At 42.0% G+C, this 20,044-nt stretch overlaps 1 protein-coding gene across 1 annotated transcript in view; it reads left to right on the forward strand.

Annotated features, from left to right (window-relative positions):
* Window positions 1–20,044, forward strand: part of LOC115782672 (plexin-A1-like) — a 263,180-nt gene that overhangs the window by 153,486 nt on the left and 89,650 nt on the right. Inside the window, exon 9 of the mRNA XM_030732999.1 lies at window positions 4,056–4,256. Coding sequence (XP_030588859.1) covers window positions 4,056–4,256 — 201 coding nt within the window. The remainder of the gene's footprint in view (window positions 1–4,055; window positions 4,257–20,044) is intronic.

The following is a 20,044-nucleotide window of genomic DNA, read 5'->3' on the forward strand; positions in this document are numbered from 1 at the left end:
ACCCTCAACTTAATATTTGGTTGCACACCCTTTGGAAAAAATAACTGAAATCAACCACTTACTATAACCATCAACAAGCTTCTTACACCTCTCAACTGGAATTTTGGACCACTCTTCTTTTGCAAACTGCTCCAGGTCTCTTATATTTGAAGGGTGTCTTCTCCCAACAGCAATTTTACGATCTCTCCACAGGTATTCAATGGGATTTAGAGCCGGACTCATTGCTGGCCACTTATGAACTCTCCAGCGCTTTTTGAAGTATGTTTGGGGTCATTGTCCTGCTGGAAGACCCATGATCCAGGACAAAAACCAAGCTTTCTGACACTGGGCCCTACATTGCGACCCAAAATCCTTTGGTAATCTTCAGATTTCATGATGCCTTGCACACAGTCAAGGAATCCAGTGCCACAGGCAGCAAAACAACCCCAAAACATCTTTGACCCTCCACCACATTTGACTGTAGGTACTGTGTTCTTTTCTTTGTAGGCCTCGTTCTGTTTTTGGTAAACAGTAGAATGATGTGCTTTACCAAAAAGCTCTATATTGGCCTCATCTGTCCACAAGACGTTGTCCCAGAAGGATTTTGGCTTACTCTCATACATTTTTGTACAGTCTAGCTTTATTATGTCTCTGTGTCAGCAGTGGGGTCCTCCTGGGTCTCCTGCCATAGCGTTTATTTTTATTCAAATGTCGACAGATAGTTCGCGCTGACACTGATGCACCCTGAGCCTGCAGGACAGCTTGAATTTCTTTAGAACTTGATTGGGACCGCTTATCCACCATCCGGACTATCCTGAGTTGCAACCTTTCAACAATTTTTCTCTTCTGTCCACATCCGGGGAGATTAGCTACAGCACCGTGGGCTGTAAACTTCTTGATTATGTTGGACAAAGGAACATCAAGATCTCTAGAGATGGACTTGGAACCTTGAGATTGTTGATATTTTTCCACAGTTTTGGTTCTCAAGTCCTCAGACAGTTCTCCTCTCCTCTTTCTGTTCTCCATGTTTCATGTGGCACACACAGACACACAATGCAAAGTTGGAGTCAACGTCTCTCCTTTTTATCTGGTTTCAGGTGAGATTTTTATATTGCCCGCACCTGTTACTTGCCACAGGTGAGTTTAAACGAGCATCAAATGCTTGAAACAAAGTTTTTTAACCCACAATTTTGAAAAGGTGCCAACAATTTTGTCCAGCCCATTTTTGGAGTTCAGCATGAAATTATATGGATTTTGGGGGTTTTTTTCCCTCTTTTTTGTGTTTTTCCAATACACACAAAGGAACATGTGCATAACAAAACATGTGTAATTGCAATAATTTTTCTGGAAATCAGGGGTGCCAACATTTGTGGCCATGACTGTATATATAGTGACCTTGATTTCACCCTTTGGTTTGTGGAATACTGTTTTGAAGCCTCGAGTCTGACTTTTTTTTAAGTGAATGCGATCAAATTTGAATGAGAGCTTGTAAACTTGTAAGAAGCCTCAATACCAGTTTAAATCAGTGAGTTATATAAATATAAATATACATATACTTATATACATATATAAATTGCCCATTTACCCTATGGGAACTGTTTGTCATACAAGCTCAAGACTCGTTGTAATTGAAACTTTCAGGGCACTGACCCCCAAACCGACTCCAGCAGATCGAGGAACATCTGTCCAGAAGAGCGCAGTTCTACGAACAGCTAAGATACTGTTCAGGACCCACAAGCTCCCAGTTCAGTTGTGATGAATGGGGGAATTAGCTATAGAAATCAGAGCTATATTTGTAAGCACTTATTTCTAATGCAGTGCACTGAGTCACTTTTAGAGGCAGTCTGAAATAACGGCAGTTTTCGGCACTTCTGTGGTGGCTTAATTTTTCAGTCACAGAGGTTGCCACTGGAGCTGAGTTTGATTAGAGAGTAATACACAGCATGAGAGAAAAACCAAAACAATTAGCTGCAGTCCACTACAAGCTCAGTGTTGCTGAATGTAAATATACTTCCTATGCGTGATGTTTCCGATAACACCTACAATTTAATTTATTGTAAAATATATTTTGCAGCAGCTTTATTAGTGTTATTAATGACATAAAGTAATGACCTTCAGATTTACACAGCAAGTTATAATTGCTTTATGCCTTCCATATTTCTCATTGTCTTCTTTTCTGCATTGTTCACCTTCTTTGTTTGTTTGTTTCTGAATGTTTTATCCGCTCTGTTGTCTCAGGCCATAGAATTTGTAACTGTATAATTTTAACCCTGAAGCACTGCCGTTGGGTTTGTAGCACTATCACTTTCACGTGGGTAAAACGTAAGGTTAAACTGCATCTGTAATGAATGCTTGCTGATGCTGGTTATGACATAAACCCACATAGATTCAGCGCAGTCACCTCTGACTGCGTGTGTGTGTGTGTGCACTGTATTTTTGTGAAGGGAGCTGAAGAGTCTCTGCGCGCCATTATGTCCAAATTTCTCTCCTCTCTCCACATCCTCGCTGCCGTTCCCAGGCCAATCTGCAAGTCATTACTGTTGTTCCATTAGACAGTGCCCCAGCACAGAGCAAACTCATACTGAGATTACTCTGCAGACTATGAGGCTGCCAGTATGCTTTCACTTCAGCTATTCATCCCCGCTTTAAATAGTTTGCAGCTCCCACTGATTTATCAGTGCACGTATAAACCTTTGCCATCCTAATAGGAAAATCATAGCTTGCTTGATAGTGCTTAAACTGGAATGAAATTTCAGACATTGTACTCTGGTTTTTGCATAGCCTTTGGTATTAGTCTGGCGGTACGGCAAACAGTAATAAACATGTTAGCGGGTGTAAGTAGTTTAAATGTAATTACAGACTTTATGATATTGCAAAAGCACGGTTTACCCTTTCACACTGCAGACAGTGTCTTAACAAGTCACGGCTTTTTTCGAATTTCCACAAATAGTATATCCAGCATGTTAAAACAGCACATTATAGGCAAATCACTTCTGCCTTTTTAGTAAGTTGTGCATGTTTTCATGGGGACGTAAAGTCCCTGCAGTGATGGAGCATGTGGCTCGCAAGCAAATGAAGTGGCACCAACGCTTAAACTCGAATATGATGATATAACTGCATCTCATTTACTGAAGCAGATGAAAACTAATTGAAACACAAATTCACTCTGGAGCACGTGCAGTGATGTAACGCGGATTCCAGCCGACAGCTGCATATTGTTTTTTGATTTACTTAAGGCTGAACAGCCACTTAGACGTTTCAATTTGCTCAATTAATACAGTGCAAAGCTTTTTGTTCTTGCCAAATTTTTTTATTGATTGATGAGCAGCAAAAAGCTGCTGAATGGGAAGAGCCTCTCAGTCGTGTCCCTCTCTAATCCGTTAGACCTTAGCTGTTTTACTGTGCAGCGTGGTGGAATTAGTAATGTCCGTGTTCCTAGGAGACGCTGCCTCGGGCTCTCAATTTTGTCCACGTAGAAAGAATTAGAATATCCTTTGGTGGATTCTTTTGGACAAAAACATGTCTAATATCCATAAAAGCCTCATTAATATGGGGAAGGAGTTGATTCCAAAATGGTACTCTTTATGACAAGTAACCGCTACATTCAATATTCCATGTTTCATAAATGGGGGGGGGGGGGGGGGGGGGGGGGGGCTGATCCTCAGGAGTGTTGGTAATTTGTAAGTGGAGATTTTAGGCTGGGGCATTTCAGTGTGAGAACAAAGGAGGCTGGGCTGCATGTGGAGTCGTGGCTAATGGGGTTGGGTGCTCTTGGGAAGAAAAAGAAAAGGATTCATAATTACGGTCATCGGGGAGTTGTGATAGATCCAGATGCCGCTTCTAATTCATAATTTTGATTGAAATAAAGAGCAATTTTGCATATCTTGGATTGTGTAGGGTAAGTATGTTTTGCTATTACCGGACAAAATGTCAGCTTTTTTCCCAGGATCTGTGCAGCAGCAGCAGCAGCAGCAAGTCAAGAACAGTCATTTCACCCAGCTCTGCATTTCACTACAATGTTCTATTCTAGTCTCGGCTTATTACTGTCTTTTTATTCCTCCCTTCCTCACCTCCAGGAGTGCCCTCAGATCCTGCCCTCCACCCAGATCTATATCCCTGCTGGAGTTATGAGGCCGATCACCCTGCTGGCCCAGAACCTGCCCCAGCCTCAGTCTGGACAGAGAAACTATGAGTGCATCTTTCACATCCAGGGCAACACACACAGCGTCCCAGCTCTGAGGTTCAACAGCACGAGCATACAGTGTCAGAAGACCACGGTAAGAATCAAAGTGCAAAGTACACAACAGACGCACACACATTCATGTGCAGGGAGGTGAAGTCTTCCACAATCCCACCTGCTTCAGCAGAGGCTCATTTCTAGACAGCCGTGCTGGTGTAAGCAGCGACGTGGGGCAGGAAGACTGGCAGTAATAGACTGGTGTAGCAGAGACTTGAACGGAGGCATATGGCCACAGGGACTGACTGTCTCTCTCTTCATTCCCACTCCTCACTCCAGCCTCTTAGCCTTCAGTCAAACTGTCAGCACTAAAAGGGAGCGACCGCTTCGGCACTGTTAATTTCCCGGGCTCCAATCAGGGCAGGGAGGCAGAGGGGAGGCATTTTAACGACACCAATTATGACTTAACTTAACGAGACATATGATTAACATGCAAAGCGTACGCTGCAGCATCAGTCACACTGATAGGTCCAATAGCGAGTCCTCTCAGTTAAAAGGCAGCAGGAGCCAGCGTGTGGTTCTGGCAGCTTTGCAGGCCGCCTTTTCTTCAGCCTGTCACACACTTGTCAGCGACTGCGGGTCATTTGCCGACTTCTGCATCACTACTGGGCTGGAAACACATCACTGATTTGCGGCCGCTTGCTGTTTCTGAACTATAGAGAGTCGCCCACTTTCTCCCTACAAAGGCAGAGATTGAGCTTCAGCGCTGTGATCCTGGAAATCGCTCTGCCTCTGATGTTGGATAGTGACACAAAAAATAGTTCTGGGGTATAGTACTGAAGTTGATTTGCGGATCGTAATGATGCCTCCTACAGCTCTTTTGTGCTTTGGAAAGGTAATTTGCGCATATATAGTCGCTTGTGTCTCTATAATTGCTTCACGCGAGTGAGGTTCTTTTAGATTTGGCTTTTTGAGTCGTTATTACTGGTTTCTGGCAGATTTGTCCTCAGTGACCTGATATTTGAAAGCCTATTGAATAGAGCATGAGCAGCAAAAATAGTAATTGCTGGATGTCTGCTTGAATATTTAAATGACTTGGTCAATGTCAGAAGCTTTCTTCTGGATTGGAAGTAATTTTGACATTTGCTCTTAAATTACTTTGAAAGGGTCTGACTTGAGACTTCTAGTGTTGACATTATAACAATATTACATCTAAAAAACTGTTACCTACGTATATAACTGTGATTATTTTTACTTTTTATATTAAGCTAAAAAATAAGTATTATTTTACAAAAGAAAAGAATATTATTATTTCTGTCAACAGTAAGTTGTTTTCACGGGTTTAATGACACGAGTTTTAACAACTGCAGTTAGCTTGACACATGGTTAGCATGTTAAATTATGGCGATATTTCCCCCGCTCATAAGCCTTAGGGTGTGTTTACAGAGCCGCAGAATGTTGTATTTGCATATCACCAAAATTTTGTGAACCATCATTTGAGGAATTAGAACGCCATGTTGTCTGTATGGGGCTATGGGATAAATTACACATTTGGGAAACAAGTAATTGAATAAAGTCCCAATTTCCACTGGTGTCAGTGTGCAGCAAAATAGCCATAACATTTCTTTATATTTTGCTTGGAAAGTGGGAAATACATGGGATATATGGGAATACAGTATATACAGCAAAAACAGAGTTTATAAAAGTGTAACGAGCTTGAAGGTCAATATTTGGTATGAGCATCTTAATTCTCCAGCACAGCCTGAACTCTCTGAGGCAGCTCTCTTGTCATTTCTTTAAGTGGTCTTCAGGAATGGTTCTCCAGGCTTCCTGAAGGACATTCCAACCTCTTCTTTGGAAGGTGGGCTTCTACTGCATCGGCAGTGTGTTTGGGATCATTGTCATACTGAAAAACAAAGCCATTTCCAATTACACTTTCCTGATGGTACTACATGCTGTATTAAAATCTATGTTCATAATTTCATCGATTTTCACGAGATCCCCAAAACCACTGCCTCTAAATGCAGCCACAAATCCACCCCATCAGACCTGCTCCCCCTGACTGACTGACCTGAAACAGGGTGTTTAGAACTTTGCTGCCTGTTTCCTGGTTATTAAATAGAAACTACCAGATATATTTCCAGATAATCATCATAGCTTTGGATGTTTGTTTTTTTCTGTTCTCACCGTAAAAATAAATCAAAAGCAGGAAACACTAATTCAGGGTGTTAACATCTATTTTTTTTTTTTTTTTTTTACAAGACAACCTTGAAAGAAATGGGAAACATTTCAAACATTAGTAGATTTTTTTTTTCTCAGCATTATAATATTTTGTTGCTGATGATGAATAATTTTATAAGGATATGAATATTGATAATTTTCATGGGTTTTTTGAAGATATTCAGCTGATCGGGGGCTAAAACGTGAAAACAGCAACCTGTATTAACTCATTAGTTCCAGCTGATTAATAACACCTTATTTTTGTTTCATAGCTGAAGTGTTGCATATTACCATTTTATTAATTGCTGGTTAGTGTGTAATATACTATTACTAAATAGTTTTACCCTATTAGTATCCTTAAATGTGTTTCCCTTGTTATCACCCTTTGTTAGTGGCCATTTGTTACCCTGTACATACATTTAAGTCTAATATTACTTTTAACCCATCGAGCTGGTTAATACTTTGGTAATTACCTGGGAAATACTTAAACTTTTGACTCGACTATTACCACATTATTTCTTAGCTGTAATAAAAATTGCTGTCTTTTATTGTTTGAATGGGATGGCTGTATTTTATTTTTCATCCTGAGTTCTGAAAGCCTCCCACACCTCCAAAACCAGCACTTACTCCAGGAAATAGCAGTTTGCATCCCCAGTGTTTGATACACTCAGATGCATTCATTACTACAGCAGCACTGCTGCCGCTGAGAGTTGCTGATTCTGGTGGACAGAGACCTTCCTCAGCAAAACTATGATTCACTGGCAAAGCCAAATGGACACACACACACACACACACACACACACACACACACACACACACACACACACACACACACACACACATACACAGAAATAACACACATCCACATGCATTCATTTTTTTCACTCCTCAGTGCACTTGAATGTTTTGTAAAATCTCAGTTATCTCTGCAGGAGTCAGAAAGAAGAGGAAAATACAGGTCTAAAAACAACTTTGCAGCTGTTGATGAAGCTAGACATAGGAGGCTGAAGTGTGTGTGTTTGCATGCGCGCCCACGTGCACACTTCCATGTGGTGTTAGGTGGCGTGAGGAATCCTCCTCCTCTCCACCCCCCGCCTCTGTGCTCGTCAGGTGGGACTGTGATAGGATCCAATTAAGGGAGCTGTAGATAAAATGATGATGAATTGCAGCGGTGTGGTAGACTGACGGACACAAATATACACACACAGACACACATACACAAGCATGGCAAATGGAAAAAAGAAGGAAGCAAAAAGACAAAGAATGAGGGAGCCAAAGAGGAGGTGAGGGAATTAGGAGGAGACAATGACGGTGCAACAAAGAGTGTGATGGAGGAAGTAGAAAGAGGGAATGAGAAGAATAAAGAAAGACAGAGGACTAAGCTCAGCAAGCAGACTAAAGGGAAACAAACAAATGAGGGAGAAACAGATGGAGACAGAATGCATTTGGAATATAAAAGATGTGCATGTTTGAGAAAGTAATTCTGAAAGAAAAGGAAATCATGAGCCGTGAAGAAGTGAAACTGCTGAGATTAACCAGAACAGCAGAAGGTGGAAGGACATTTGGGACAATAGGGATTGGTTACAAAGTTGTTCAGCCATGCAATGTTGGTTTTCAGACATGTCTATTCAGCTGAACAGTACAATAGTCACACGGCCGTATTGACTGTTTGAGGAGCTGTGGCAGTTTAAAAGTTGCAGCTTTGGTTTTGACTAAATAAGTCATTGCAAATCTGATAGGGCAAGCATGGGTCCCATCAGCGCTTTACTGACACATCTGCATGTTTACACTCTCACAAATGAGGATGCAGTAAAGTACAGGCTTCAGTCTTTCTGGGCCTATTTTGTTCTTCCTCTCACAATCCAAATGTTAGAGTAATTAGTGATTCTAAGTTGAGTGTAGGTGCAGATTTGAGATAGACCGAACTTACTATTAGACCAAAATTATTACAGCCATGTGCAGTGAACTTGTGATCTTGTTACATTCGCCAAGGAGGTCATGTTTTAGGTAGCATTTCCATGTTGTTCTCTCTGCAAACTCGATAGCTCGCAAGATTTTGAATGAATTCTGATAAAACTTTGCAGGGGTGTAGTGTGGGGTCACGTTAACAAGCTATTAAAATTTGCCTTACATCCACCAAGGTCTTCAAGGTCAACTTAATGATTTATTGACTAAAAACAGAAGCCTAATAGCTTAGAAACTATGATTCTTACAGGCATGTATTGTCAACATATAGAAAGTACCATATAAAGATAAAATATCAAGTCACATTTGACCTCTGACCTCTCCTTCAAGGTCAAGTTTAGTCACGGACCAGTTTGAGTTGAAGGTCAAAGTGCTAATAATGCTATATAGAGCTATTTATAACAATGTTTCTTACTGCCATTTTTTTTCGTATAGGCATATAGTGAATGATATATTCTAAATATCATGTTACTTTTCTTAAAAATATCTTTTGTTGACCCCAAAATGTGTTATATCTTTAAAGGAAGTATTATCGAGAGAAAGAAAATGAGCTGCCGAGTTAGAAATATTCTGAAGCATAATATTATACACTGCTCAAAAAAATTAAAGGAACACTTAATCAGAGTTTAGCATCAAGTCAGTTAAACTTGTGGGATATTGATGTGGTCAGTTCAGTAGCAGAGGGGGTTGTTAATCAGTTTCAGCTGCTTTGGTGTTAATGAAATTAACAGCAGGTGCACTAGAGGGACAACAACGAGACAACCACAAAAACAGGAATGGTTTTTACAGGTGGAGGACACTCACATTTTCCTCTCCTGTTTTTTTTTTCTCACTAGTTTTGCATTTGGCTAGGGTCAGTGTCTGGACAGGGCTGTAGAAGGTCCTTAACCCATCAGCAGGACTGGTGTCTGCTCCTTTGTGCAGGGAGGAACAGGATGAGCACTGCCAGCGCTACAAATTGACCTCCAGCAGGTCACTGGTGTGAATGTCTCTGACCAAACATTCAGAAACAGACTTCATAATGTCCTCTAGGGCACCCTGTGCTCACTGCCTGGCACCACGGAGCTCGATTGGCATTTTCCATTGGCAGGCCCACCACTGTTGCCCTGTGCTATTCAAAGATGAGAGCAGGTTCACCCTGAGCACACATGACAGATGTGAAAGAGTCTGGAGAACCTGTGGGGAACATTATGCTCCCTGTAACATTATTCAGCACGACCGGTTTGGTGGTGGGTCAGTGATGGTGTGGAGAGGCATATCCATGGAGGGATGTACAGACCTCTACAGCAATTTTTATTAGAGCTAACAGGCCACTGACTGGCCCCCATTCTTGCCTGACCTAAATCTAATACAACACCTGTGGGACATTATGTTTCGGTCCATCCGATGCTGCCAGGTTGCACCTCAGACTCTCCAGGAGCTCAGCGACGCCTTGGTCCAGATCTGGGAGAAGATCCCCCAGGACACCATCTATTATCTCATTAGGAGCATGCCCCGACATTCTCAGGCATACATACAAGCACGTGGAGTCCATTATAGTCATCTAGCAGGCCCCCCCCCCCCTCACTGCAAGTGACTGCAAACTTTTGCCAAATGTGAAAAAAGTGATTGCAATTCCTGGACAATCACTGATTTTTTCCTAGTCGCAAAGAGGTTGCTGTCCTGTTTTTCCCTCTAGGCTGACTGAGGGGACTGCAACAGTGACAAGCCATCATGCTACTGTAGGTACAATAAAAATGCTTCATTCTGAGAGTGTGTTCAAGAAATCTGTGTGATCTTTGGTACTGGCTAGTTAGATTACAGTCCAGCAGAAAGCAGTTGATTAATGGTTACTGAACCAAAACAAAAAACTTAAAACAGCGTACTGAAAGACACTAAAAAAAAGCTGAGCAATCTGTAAAAGCACATAAAGTCATTTGATTTATTTTAATATTGAAATATGTAGTAGTGTAACTGTAGTAAGATTAATAGCTTTTAAACACACAGGTGCTGTCTTTGTCCCAGGTGTAAACGTTTGCAGACTTCCCCCCACTTGCATTATTTGTGCATTTATAGAAAAAATGAGAATGGAAACATAAATACAGAGAATCAACAAACAGAAGATGTATCTGTGATTGAGAGCCTGCACTCCAGATACCATTGTCTTCAGTATTCTCAGTAGGGAGTGTGTGTATATGTATCACAGCTGGCTGTGACTGGGATAGTAGAGGGTAATAAATCACAGAGAAAATTAGCCAGCAGTAGATGTACACTCATCCATTCAATCTTACTGTCTCTTTGTGCATTATTTAGCCCCTCACCAAACACTGAAACATTGAACTTGCATACTCAAATACACTGGGGACCTGCAGTGTGCACTGGTGCACACTGAAAATTCACAGGAAGACACACGGTAGTGTGCACATTCACACACGGATGCGGTGCATGCAAGCTGCGGGGATACCTACTGGTTTGTTCATGGACAAACACACACACACACACACGCACACACACACCCACGGATGCACACAGAGAGCCTCCCCAGGGGTTTGGAAGCCTAACGTGAAGCAGACATATGGAGATTCTCCACATGATCCTCTTCCTAATCATGTGGAGCAGACGGAGACTGTAGCATCAGCAACAACCAGCAACCTGCTTTACATGATTTATTACACTGACACACATAGGCTATCAAATGCTGCGTGTATGTGTGTGCGCGTGTATCTGTGTGTGTTATCTTCCTGCTATAAGTATATGCATCTGGCACACTTCTGAGCAGCACAGTAAATTTTGGGAGGATGACAGACTCTGTTCAACTGAATGTTCACAGGCCACAAATTGGTGTAGGTGCAGGTGAGAGTTTCCTAACTTTCACAAACCTGTTATATAGTGCACAGCCAATATATTTGCAGTCCAATATGGTGTAATGGATTTTTCCTGCAATGGCATCTCATAAAAATATTTTTGAAATAACTGAAATAAAAGAAAATGAATGTACTGCACTTTCCAAATTACTGTTTGGAAAAGAAATGGGTGTTTCCTGCTGTATAGAATTCATAGAAGCAAAATGTGCTTAAATCATATATTTATATATATATATATATATATATATATATATATATATATATATATATATATATATATATATATATATATATATATATATATATATATTCAACTGCAAAACACAAGACTGGCTACTAAAAACAAAAAAGCTGAACCTCGTTGATATTCACCCCTCAGGATCTTACAATGATTATTGTCAACTGCAGACTACAGCAGCTTGACAGCAGGACATTACTATGATTCTGTGCTCAGTAATATTGTTTTTATTGTAAAAGGTAATGTTCCAAGCAGGGACACTATTCTTCTGCATAGCAGTTCCTCCCACTTTTTATGTTAACGCAGAATAAATTAAACAAATATCAGCCTCAAAAATGTAGTTGGGTTACATGCAAACACCTTTGTAAGGTACAAATGCCCAATGAACAAATAAAGATGACAACTAAACAAGTTACAAACTTGATTTTGCATTGCTGTGTGCAGATATAATTATTATAGCAACAGTGTTGGGTGTGACACGTTCCATAGTAAGTGCCTACTGTAACCACGTTACATTTTTCAGTAACGCAGTAACCAGTTCAGTAATCACGTGGACGTGTGTGAGTGATATCAGTCATTTGGAGCCAGAAAGAAGATTCCTGTCACTAAGCTGCGGTCAGTTTTTGGCAAAGTGACTTTTATATCTCTGTTATTTATGCAGGTAAAAAGAGTCACTGACATTAAAAATGTGTTTTTCAGGAGGCCAAGAGGGCTGCAGAAATTTCAACAAATATAACATCACAGCTCCATAAAGATATTTAATGTGGCCAAAAAGGATCAGATTGATTATGATGTTGGTACAATAACACTGAGTCATAAAGATACTTACAAAACAGTCATTATTAGGGCCCGAGCACGAACTGTGCGAAGGCCCTATTGTAATTGCTTCGTTTATTAGGGCCCGAGCACGAACTGTGCGAAGGCCCTATTGTAATTGCTTCGTTTATTATTTTTTTTTTTTTTATTATTATTATTCAGGCAAATGAATTGGCTTTTTGGGGGCTTTATCATATTCAAAAACTCATGAAACTTTGCACATGCGTCACACCTGGTGAAAATTTAAGTATTTTAATGGGCTCGGGCAAGGGCGCGCCCAAATGGCTCGCTAGCGCCCCCTAAACTGGAGCCCCACCGCTGTGTTTCACGTACATGTATAAAACTTCATACACATGTATATCATGTTCAGGCGCACAAAACATCCTCTTGGAGCCATGCCCTAAACCCAACAGGAAGTCCGCCATTTTGAATTAATTATGCAAATTTGGCGATTTGCAGCCCTCACACTTTTTCTAATAACTCAGACGTTTTAGACGTTATCATCTTCATATTTGGTTTGTCTAACCTACACCCCCAGGGGAATCTAAATCTCGAAAATGGTGAGTTTTTGCCAAGGGGGAGGGGTCCTTATGCCCCTTTGAACTTTGATCATTCGCCATGAAATTTTGATTGCCTCTCATTCATACCTACATGATCCAATGTGCATCAAACTTCTCCAGTAGGATGAGGGTGCCCCCCTGAACACATACATATGACAATATTTAATATCAGTCGCAGCGCCACCTAGTGGGAACAGGAAATGTCATATTTTACACTTGGAGGTCCAGCTCCAAGGTGGTTTAGCAGAACCATCTCAAATTTCACCTGGAAAGCCTTAAGAAGTTGGACTTACTGTGTTTTCAAAACTGTGAGTTTTTGACAAAAGGGCGTGACCCTTATGGGACGGCAAAGTTCGATGATTCGCCATGAACACAAAAATGGCTGTAACTCAAAGCCAACTTGCCCAATCTGGCTCAAACTTCAGTGGTGTGATAAGCATGCTGCCCTGAACACACTCATATGCATAAAGTCCATAAACGTTAGAGCGCCGCCTAGTGGCAGCTCGGAATATCTTAAAATAGCAAGTTTTTTGAGTAGCCCCGGAGCTACGTTTTATCTACATGTATGAAAATGTACAGGCTCATGTAACATACTAAGACGTACAAAAAAGTCTCTTGGACCCATACCCTAAACCCTACAGGAAGTCGGCCATCTTCAATTGAAGGTGTCAATTTTTGCGATTTCCACGCCTGCTATTTGAACGAACTTGTCCTAGGGCGTTTCACCCAGTGACACCAAATTGGCTCCAGATCATCTACACAAGTAGCCCATCAAAAGTTATTCAGGGTTTTGTAGAATATTAAACGGTGTTGCCATGGCAACCCTCTGAATTTGGACTTTTTTTCAATTTCAAATTCACAGAGATTCTAAACATCAGCCCCTGGGCTGTGCTTTCTCTATGTACCTGAAAATGTGCCTGCTGATGTAAGATGCTAACATCTACAAAAACTCTCTTGGACCGATAGCCCAAACCCAACAGGAAGTCAGCCACGTTTACTTTAAAGTGTCATTTTTGCAGCATTTTTCGCCTTTTTCAGGCCTTTTTGCCTCAACTCCTCCTAGGGCATTTGACCCAGTGAGACCAAAATGGCTCCAGATCATCCACACAAGTAGCCCATCAAAAGATATTCATGGTTTTGTAGAATATTGAACGGTGTTGCCGTAGCAACCCTCTGAATTTGGACTTTTTTTCCATTTCAGGCCCAGATAGGTTCTAAACATCAGCCCCACGCCAGTGCTTGGTCTGTGTACCTCAAATCGTGCATGCTGAAGTAACATCCTAACACGTACAAAAAAGTCTCTTGGACCGATAGCCGAAATCCAACAGGAAGCCTGACATGTTCTAATTAAGGTGTCATTTTTGCAGCATTTTTCACATTTTTCAGGCCTGCTATTTGAATCATCTTCTACTACAGCTTTTCATCCAGTCACACCACAATGGCTCCAGATCATCTACACAAGTAGCCCATCAAAAGATATTCATGGTTTTGTAGAATATTGAACGGTGTTGCCATAGCAACCCTCTAAATGTGGGCTTTTACTCATATACCACAGTGCACCAAATTGTTACATCTCTGACATACATTGTCTGATCTGCCTCAAACTTCACAGGCTTAATGGGAGGGTAAGGGAGACCGGACACACCCCTCTATCAGCTTTGTTTCACACTCATAACGCCACCTAGTGGCAACAGGAAATCAGTAGGACACTGATACTCATCATCCTATGGTCATTACAGTTTCATTGATGGCTGCAGGCATTACATAGAGCATTGTGACATATTAATTAGTGGGCACTCACCGACGCCACCTACTGGAAGCGGGAGACGATCGACGCGAAGTACGGCTAGCCTGCTGAGCCGTCAGCAGCCGGGTGAGCCAGCTACTCTCTCGTCTGCGAGAACCTCCGAGCGCGGTTCGGCTGGAGCGTGCCACGGGTCGACGCGCGGCTTGGCTGGAGCGCGCCAGGGGTCGACGCGCGCCGGGTGCGAGGGCCCGCTCATCGCCGCTTGCGGCTTTAATTATTATTAGGGCCCGAGCACGAACTGTGCGAAGGCCCTATTGTAATTGCTTCGTTTATTATTATTTTTTTTTTTTTTTTTTTATTATTATTATTATTATTATTCAGGCAAATGAATTGGCTTTTTGGGGGCTTTATCATATTCAAAAACTCATGAAACTTTGCACATGCGTCACACCTGGTGAAAATTTAAGTATTTTAATGGGCTCGGGCAAGGGCGCGCCCAAATGGCTCGCTAGCGCCCCCTAAACTGGAGCCCCACCGCTGTGTTTCACGTACATGAATGAAACTTCATACACATGTATATCATGTCCAGGCGCACAAAAAATCCTCTTGGAGCCATGCCCTAAACCCAACAGGAAGTCCGCCATTTTGAATTAATTATGCAAATTTGGCGATTTGCAGCCCTCACACTTTTTCTAATAACTCAGAGGTTTTAGACGTTATCATCTTCATATTTGGTTTGTCTAACCTACACCCCCAGGGGAATCTAAATCTCGAAAATGGTGAGTTTTTGCCAAGGGGAGGGGTCCTTATGCCCCTTTGAACTTTGATCATTCGCCATGAAAATTTGATTGCCTCTCATTCATACCTACATGATCCAATGTGCATCAAACTTCTCCAGTAGGATGAGGGTGCCCCCCTGAACACATACATATGACAATATTTAATATCAGTCGCAGCGCCACCTAGTGGGAACAGGAAATGTCATATTTTACACTTGGAGGTCCAGCTCCAAGGTGGTTTAGCAGAACCATCTCAAATTTCACCTGGAAAGCCTTAAGAACTTGGACTTACTGTGTTTTTTAAAACTGTGACTTTTTGACAAAAGGGCGTGACCCTTATGGGACGGCAAAGTTCGATGATTCGCCATGAACACAAAAATGGCTGTAACTCAAAGCCAACTTGCCCAATCTGGCTCAAACTTCAGTGGTGTGATAAGCATGCTGCCCTGAACACATTCATATGCATAAAGTCCATAAACGTTAGAGCGCCGCCTAGTGGCAGCTCGGAATATCTTAAAATAGCATGTTTTTTGAGTAGCCCCGGAGCTACGTTTTATCTACATGTATGAAAATGTACAGGCTCATGTAACATCCTAAGACGTACAAAAAGTCTCTTGGACCCATACCCCAAACCCTACAGGAAGTCGGCCATCTTCAATTGAAGGTGTCAATTTTTGCGATTTCCACGCCTGCTATTTGAACGAACTCGTCCTAGGGCATTTCACCCACTGACACCAAATTGGCTCCAGATCATCTACACAAGTAGCCCATCAATTATTGTGGAAATCTTTAAAAAATATTAACGGCCTTGTCACACCAGCCCATTAAATTTGGCCTTTGTTTTTCTCCCTCACCACCAAAATTTTTTGTGCACTTGTTCGCACATGCTTTGTCTGATCAGGCTGAAAATTTAATCACTCATGTACACACCCAGGCTGAATCCATAACTACAGATTCAAGACTGTAGGCGCAATAGCGCCCCCTACAGAAGCAAATGAAAATTTGTATGACCGTCCACAGAATTAGTTTTGCTCTGAAATACATGAAATATCTTTCACCATTCCTTACAAAATCCTCATCTATTTGATAAGCCTCCTGCCCTGAACACATTGACATGCATAAAGTCCATAAACGTTAGAGCGCCCCCTACTGGCAGCTTTAAATATCATAATATACCATGTTTTTTAGCTAGCCCCTGAGTTACATTTTATCTACAGCTCTGAAATTTTGCACACTCATGTAACATCCTAAGACATACAAAAAAGTCTCTTGGAGCCATACTCCAAACCCTACAGGAAGTCCAGCATCTTCAATTGAAAGTGTCAATTTTTGCCATTTTCAGGCCTGCTATTTGAATGAACTCCTCCTAGGGCATTTCACCCAGTGAGACCAAATTGGCTCCACATCATCTAGACAAACAGCCCATCAAAAAAGTCAATCAGACCCATGCCCTATTTTGCATGCTGGAGCCGTGACCACACCCCCAAATATTCCATTGCGTCTATGCCGAGAGCAAAAGATACCTTTTCCTATAAAAGAATTCAACTTTCTAGAGACCCATCACGATCACAAAACCTCCGAGTGCAGCACGGGTCGACGAGCGCCACAGGTCGACGCGCGCGGAGTGCGAGGGCCCGATATCACCGCTTGCGGTTTTAATTATTATTATTATTATTCAGGCAAATGAATTGGCTTTTTGGGGGCTTTATCATATTCAAAAACTCATGAAACTTTGCACATGCGTCACACCTGGTGAAAATTTAAGTATTTTAATGGGCTCGGGCAAGGGCGCGCCCAAATGGCTCGCTAGCGCCCCCTAAACTGGAGCCCCACCGCTGTGTTTCACGTACATGAATGAAACTTCATACACATGTATATCATGTCCAGGCGCACAAAAATCCTCTTGGAGCCATGCCCTAAACCCAACAGGAAGTCCGCCATTTTGAATTAATTATGCAAATTTGGCGATTTGCAGCCCTCACACTTTTTCTAATAACTCAGAGGTTTTAGACGTTATCATCTTCATATTTGGTTTGTCTAACCTACACCCCCAGGGGAATCTAAATCTCGAAAATGGTGAGTTTTTGCCAAGGGGGAGGGGTCCTTATGCCCCTTTGAACTTTGATCATTCGCCATGAAATTTTGATTGCCTCTCATTCATACCTACATGATCCAATGTGCATCAAACTTCTCCAGTAGGATGAGGGTGCCCCCCTCAACACATACATATGACAATATTTAATATCAGTCGCAGCGCCACCTAGTGGGAACAGGAAATGTCATATTTTACACTTGGAGGTCCAGCTCCAAGGTGGTTTAGCAGAACCATCTCAAATTTCACCTGGAAAGCCTTAAGAAGTTGGACTTACTGTGTTTTCAAAACTGTGAGTTTTTGACAAAAGGGCGTGACCCTTATGGGACGGCAAAGTTCGATGATTCGCCATGAACACAAAAATGGCTGTAACTCAAAGCCAACTTGCCCAATCTGGCTCAAACTTCAGTGGTGTGATAAGCATGCTGCCCTGAACACACTCATATGCATAAAGTCCATAAACGTTAGAGCGCCGCCTAGTGGCAGCTCGGAATATCTTAAAATAGCAAGTTTTTTGAGTAGCCCCGGAGCTACGTTTTATCTACATGTATGAAACTGTACATGCTCATGTAACATACTAAGACGTACAAAAAGTCTCTTGGACCCATACCCCAAACCCTACAGGAAGTCGGCCATCTTCAATTGAAGGTGTCAATTTTTGCGATTTCCACGCCTGCTATTTGAACGAACTTGTCCTAGGGCATTTCACCCAGTGACACCAAATTGGCTCCAGATCATCTACACAAGTAGCCCATCAAAAGTTATTCAGGGTTTTGTAGAATATTGAACGGTGTTGCCATGGCAACCCTCTGAATTGGACTTTTTTCAATTTCAAATTCACAGACATTCTAAACATCAGCCCCTGGGCTGTGCTTTCTCTATGTACCTGAAAATGTGCCTGCTGATGTAAGATGCTAACATCTACAAAAAACTCTCTTGGACCGATAGCCCAAACCCAACAGGAAGTCAGCCACGTTTACTTTAAAGTGTCATTTTTGCAGCATTTTTTCGCCTTTTTCAGGCCTTTTTGCCTCAACTCCTCCTAGGGCATTTGACCCAGTGAGACCAAAATGGCTCCAGATCATCCACACAAGTAGCCCATCAAAAGATATTCATGGTTTTGTAGAATATTGAACGGTGTTGCCGTAGCAACCCTCTGAATTTGGACTTTTTTTCCATTTCAGGCCCAGATAGGTTCTAAACATCAGCCCCAGGGCAGTGCTTGGTCTGTGTACCTGAAATCGTGCATGCTGAAGTAACATCCTAACACGTACAAAAAAGTCTCTTGGACCGATAGCCGAAATCCAACAGGAAGCCTGACATGTTCTAATTAAGGTGTCATTTTTGCAGCATTTTTCACATTTTTCAGGCCTGCTATTTGAATCATCTTCTACTACAGCTTTTCATCCAGTCACACCAAAATGGCTCCAGATCATCTACACAAGTAGCCCATCAAAAGATATTCATGGTTTTGTAGAATATTGAACGGTGTTGCCGTAGCAACCCTCTAAATGTGGGATTTTACTCATATACCACAGTGCACCAAATTCTTACATCTCTGACATACATTGTCCGATCTGCCTCAAACTTCACAGGCTTAATGGGAGGGTAAGGGAGACCGGACACACCCCTCTATCAGCTTTGTTTCACACTCATAACGCCACCTAGTGGCAACAGGAAATCAGTAGGACACTGATACTCATCATCCTATGGTCATTACAGTTTCATTGATGGCTGCAGGCATTACATAGAGCATTGTGACATATTAATTAGTGGGCACTCACCGACGCCACCTAGTGGAAGCGGGAGACGATCGACGCGAAGTACGGCTAGCCTGCTGAGCCGTCAGCAGCCGGGTGAGCCAGCTACTCTCTCGTCTGCGAGAACCTCCGAGCACGGTTCGGCTGGAGCGTGCCACGGGTCGACGCGCGGCTTGGCTGGAGCGCGCCAGGGGTCGACGCGCGCCGGGTGCGAGGGCCCGCTCATCGCCGCTTGCGGCTTTAATTTTATATATAACCCATCATAAATCCTGTGGACTACACTCTATTTAGATATTAGACATAAAAAAAAAACACATAGAAACATCGGAAATCGTTTTTTGGGAAAACAGCCGAGCAGCCAGCGCAGTAAGCAGGTAACAAAGGCAGTGATGAGCAGTGAGACAGTCTAGCATCCATTTGTACCTGTACCTGTTTGTACAGTAGAATCACCATGGTGATCACTCTGAAGTCTCTTGTGGTTGGCTTTCAGCTTTGCTTGTTGTTGTTGGTTTTGTGTTCACACATTAACACTAAAATAAAGTTTGTGTTGGCGTGCAAGACTGGAATATCTATATAACGCATTACTTCTGAGAAAAGTAAAGAGTAATGTGTAATACATGACTAATTCTGATCTTCAACATAAACACAATATTCTCCTTGTTTATTTAAGTATCTGTAGTTTCTGGTGGAATCCTCAGCTTTTCTCTCCTTTCGGGTTTTTAATGTTGCTTCCTTTTCTCTGTGCCTTCTGCAGGGCCCTGTCTGCATTTTACTGTTTGCCCAAGTTTATTCTTTGTCCTTCAGTTATGTTTTATTTTGAAGGTTAGTTCAAAATAAAACAGGTTTGTTCAAAATAAAACAGGCCTTT

Source organism: Archocentrus centrarchus, chromosome 7 (assembly GCF_007364275.1).
Source record: "Archocentrus centrarchus isolate MPI-CPG fArcCen1 chromosome 7, fArcCen1, whole genome shotgun sequence".
Lineage (NCBI taxonomy): Eukaryota > Metazoa > Chordata > Actinopteri > Cichliformes > Cichlidae > Archocentrus > Archocentrus centrarchus.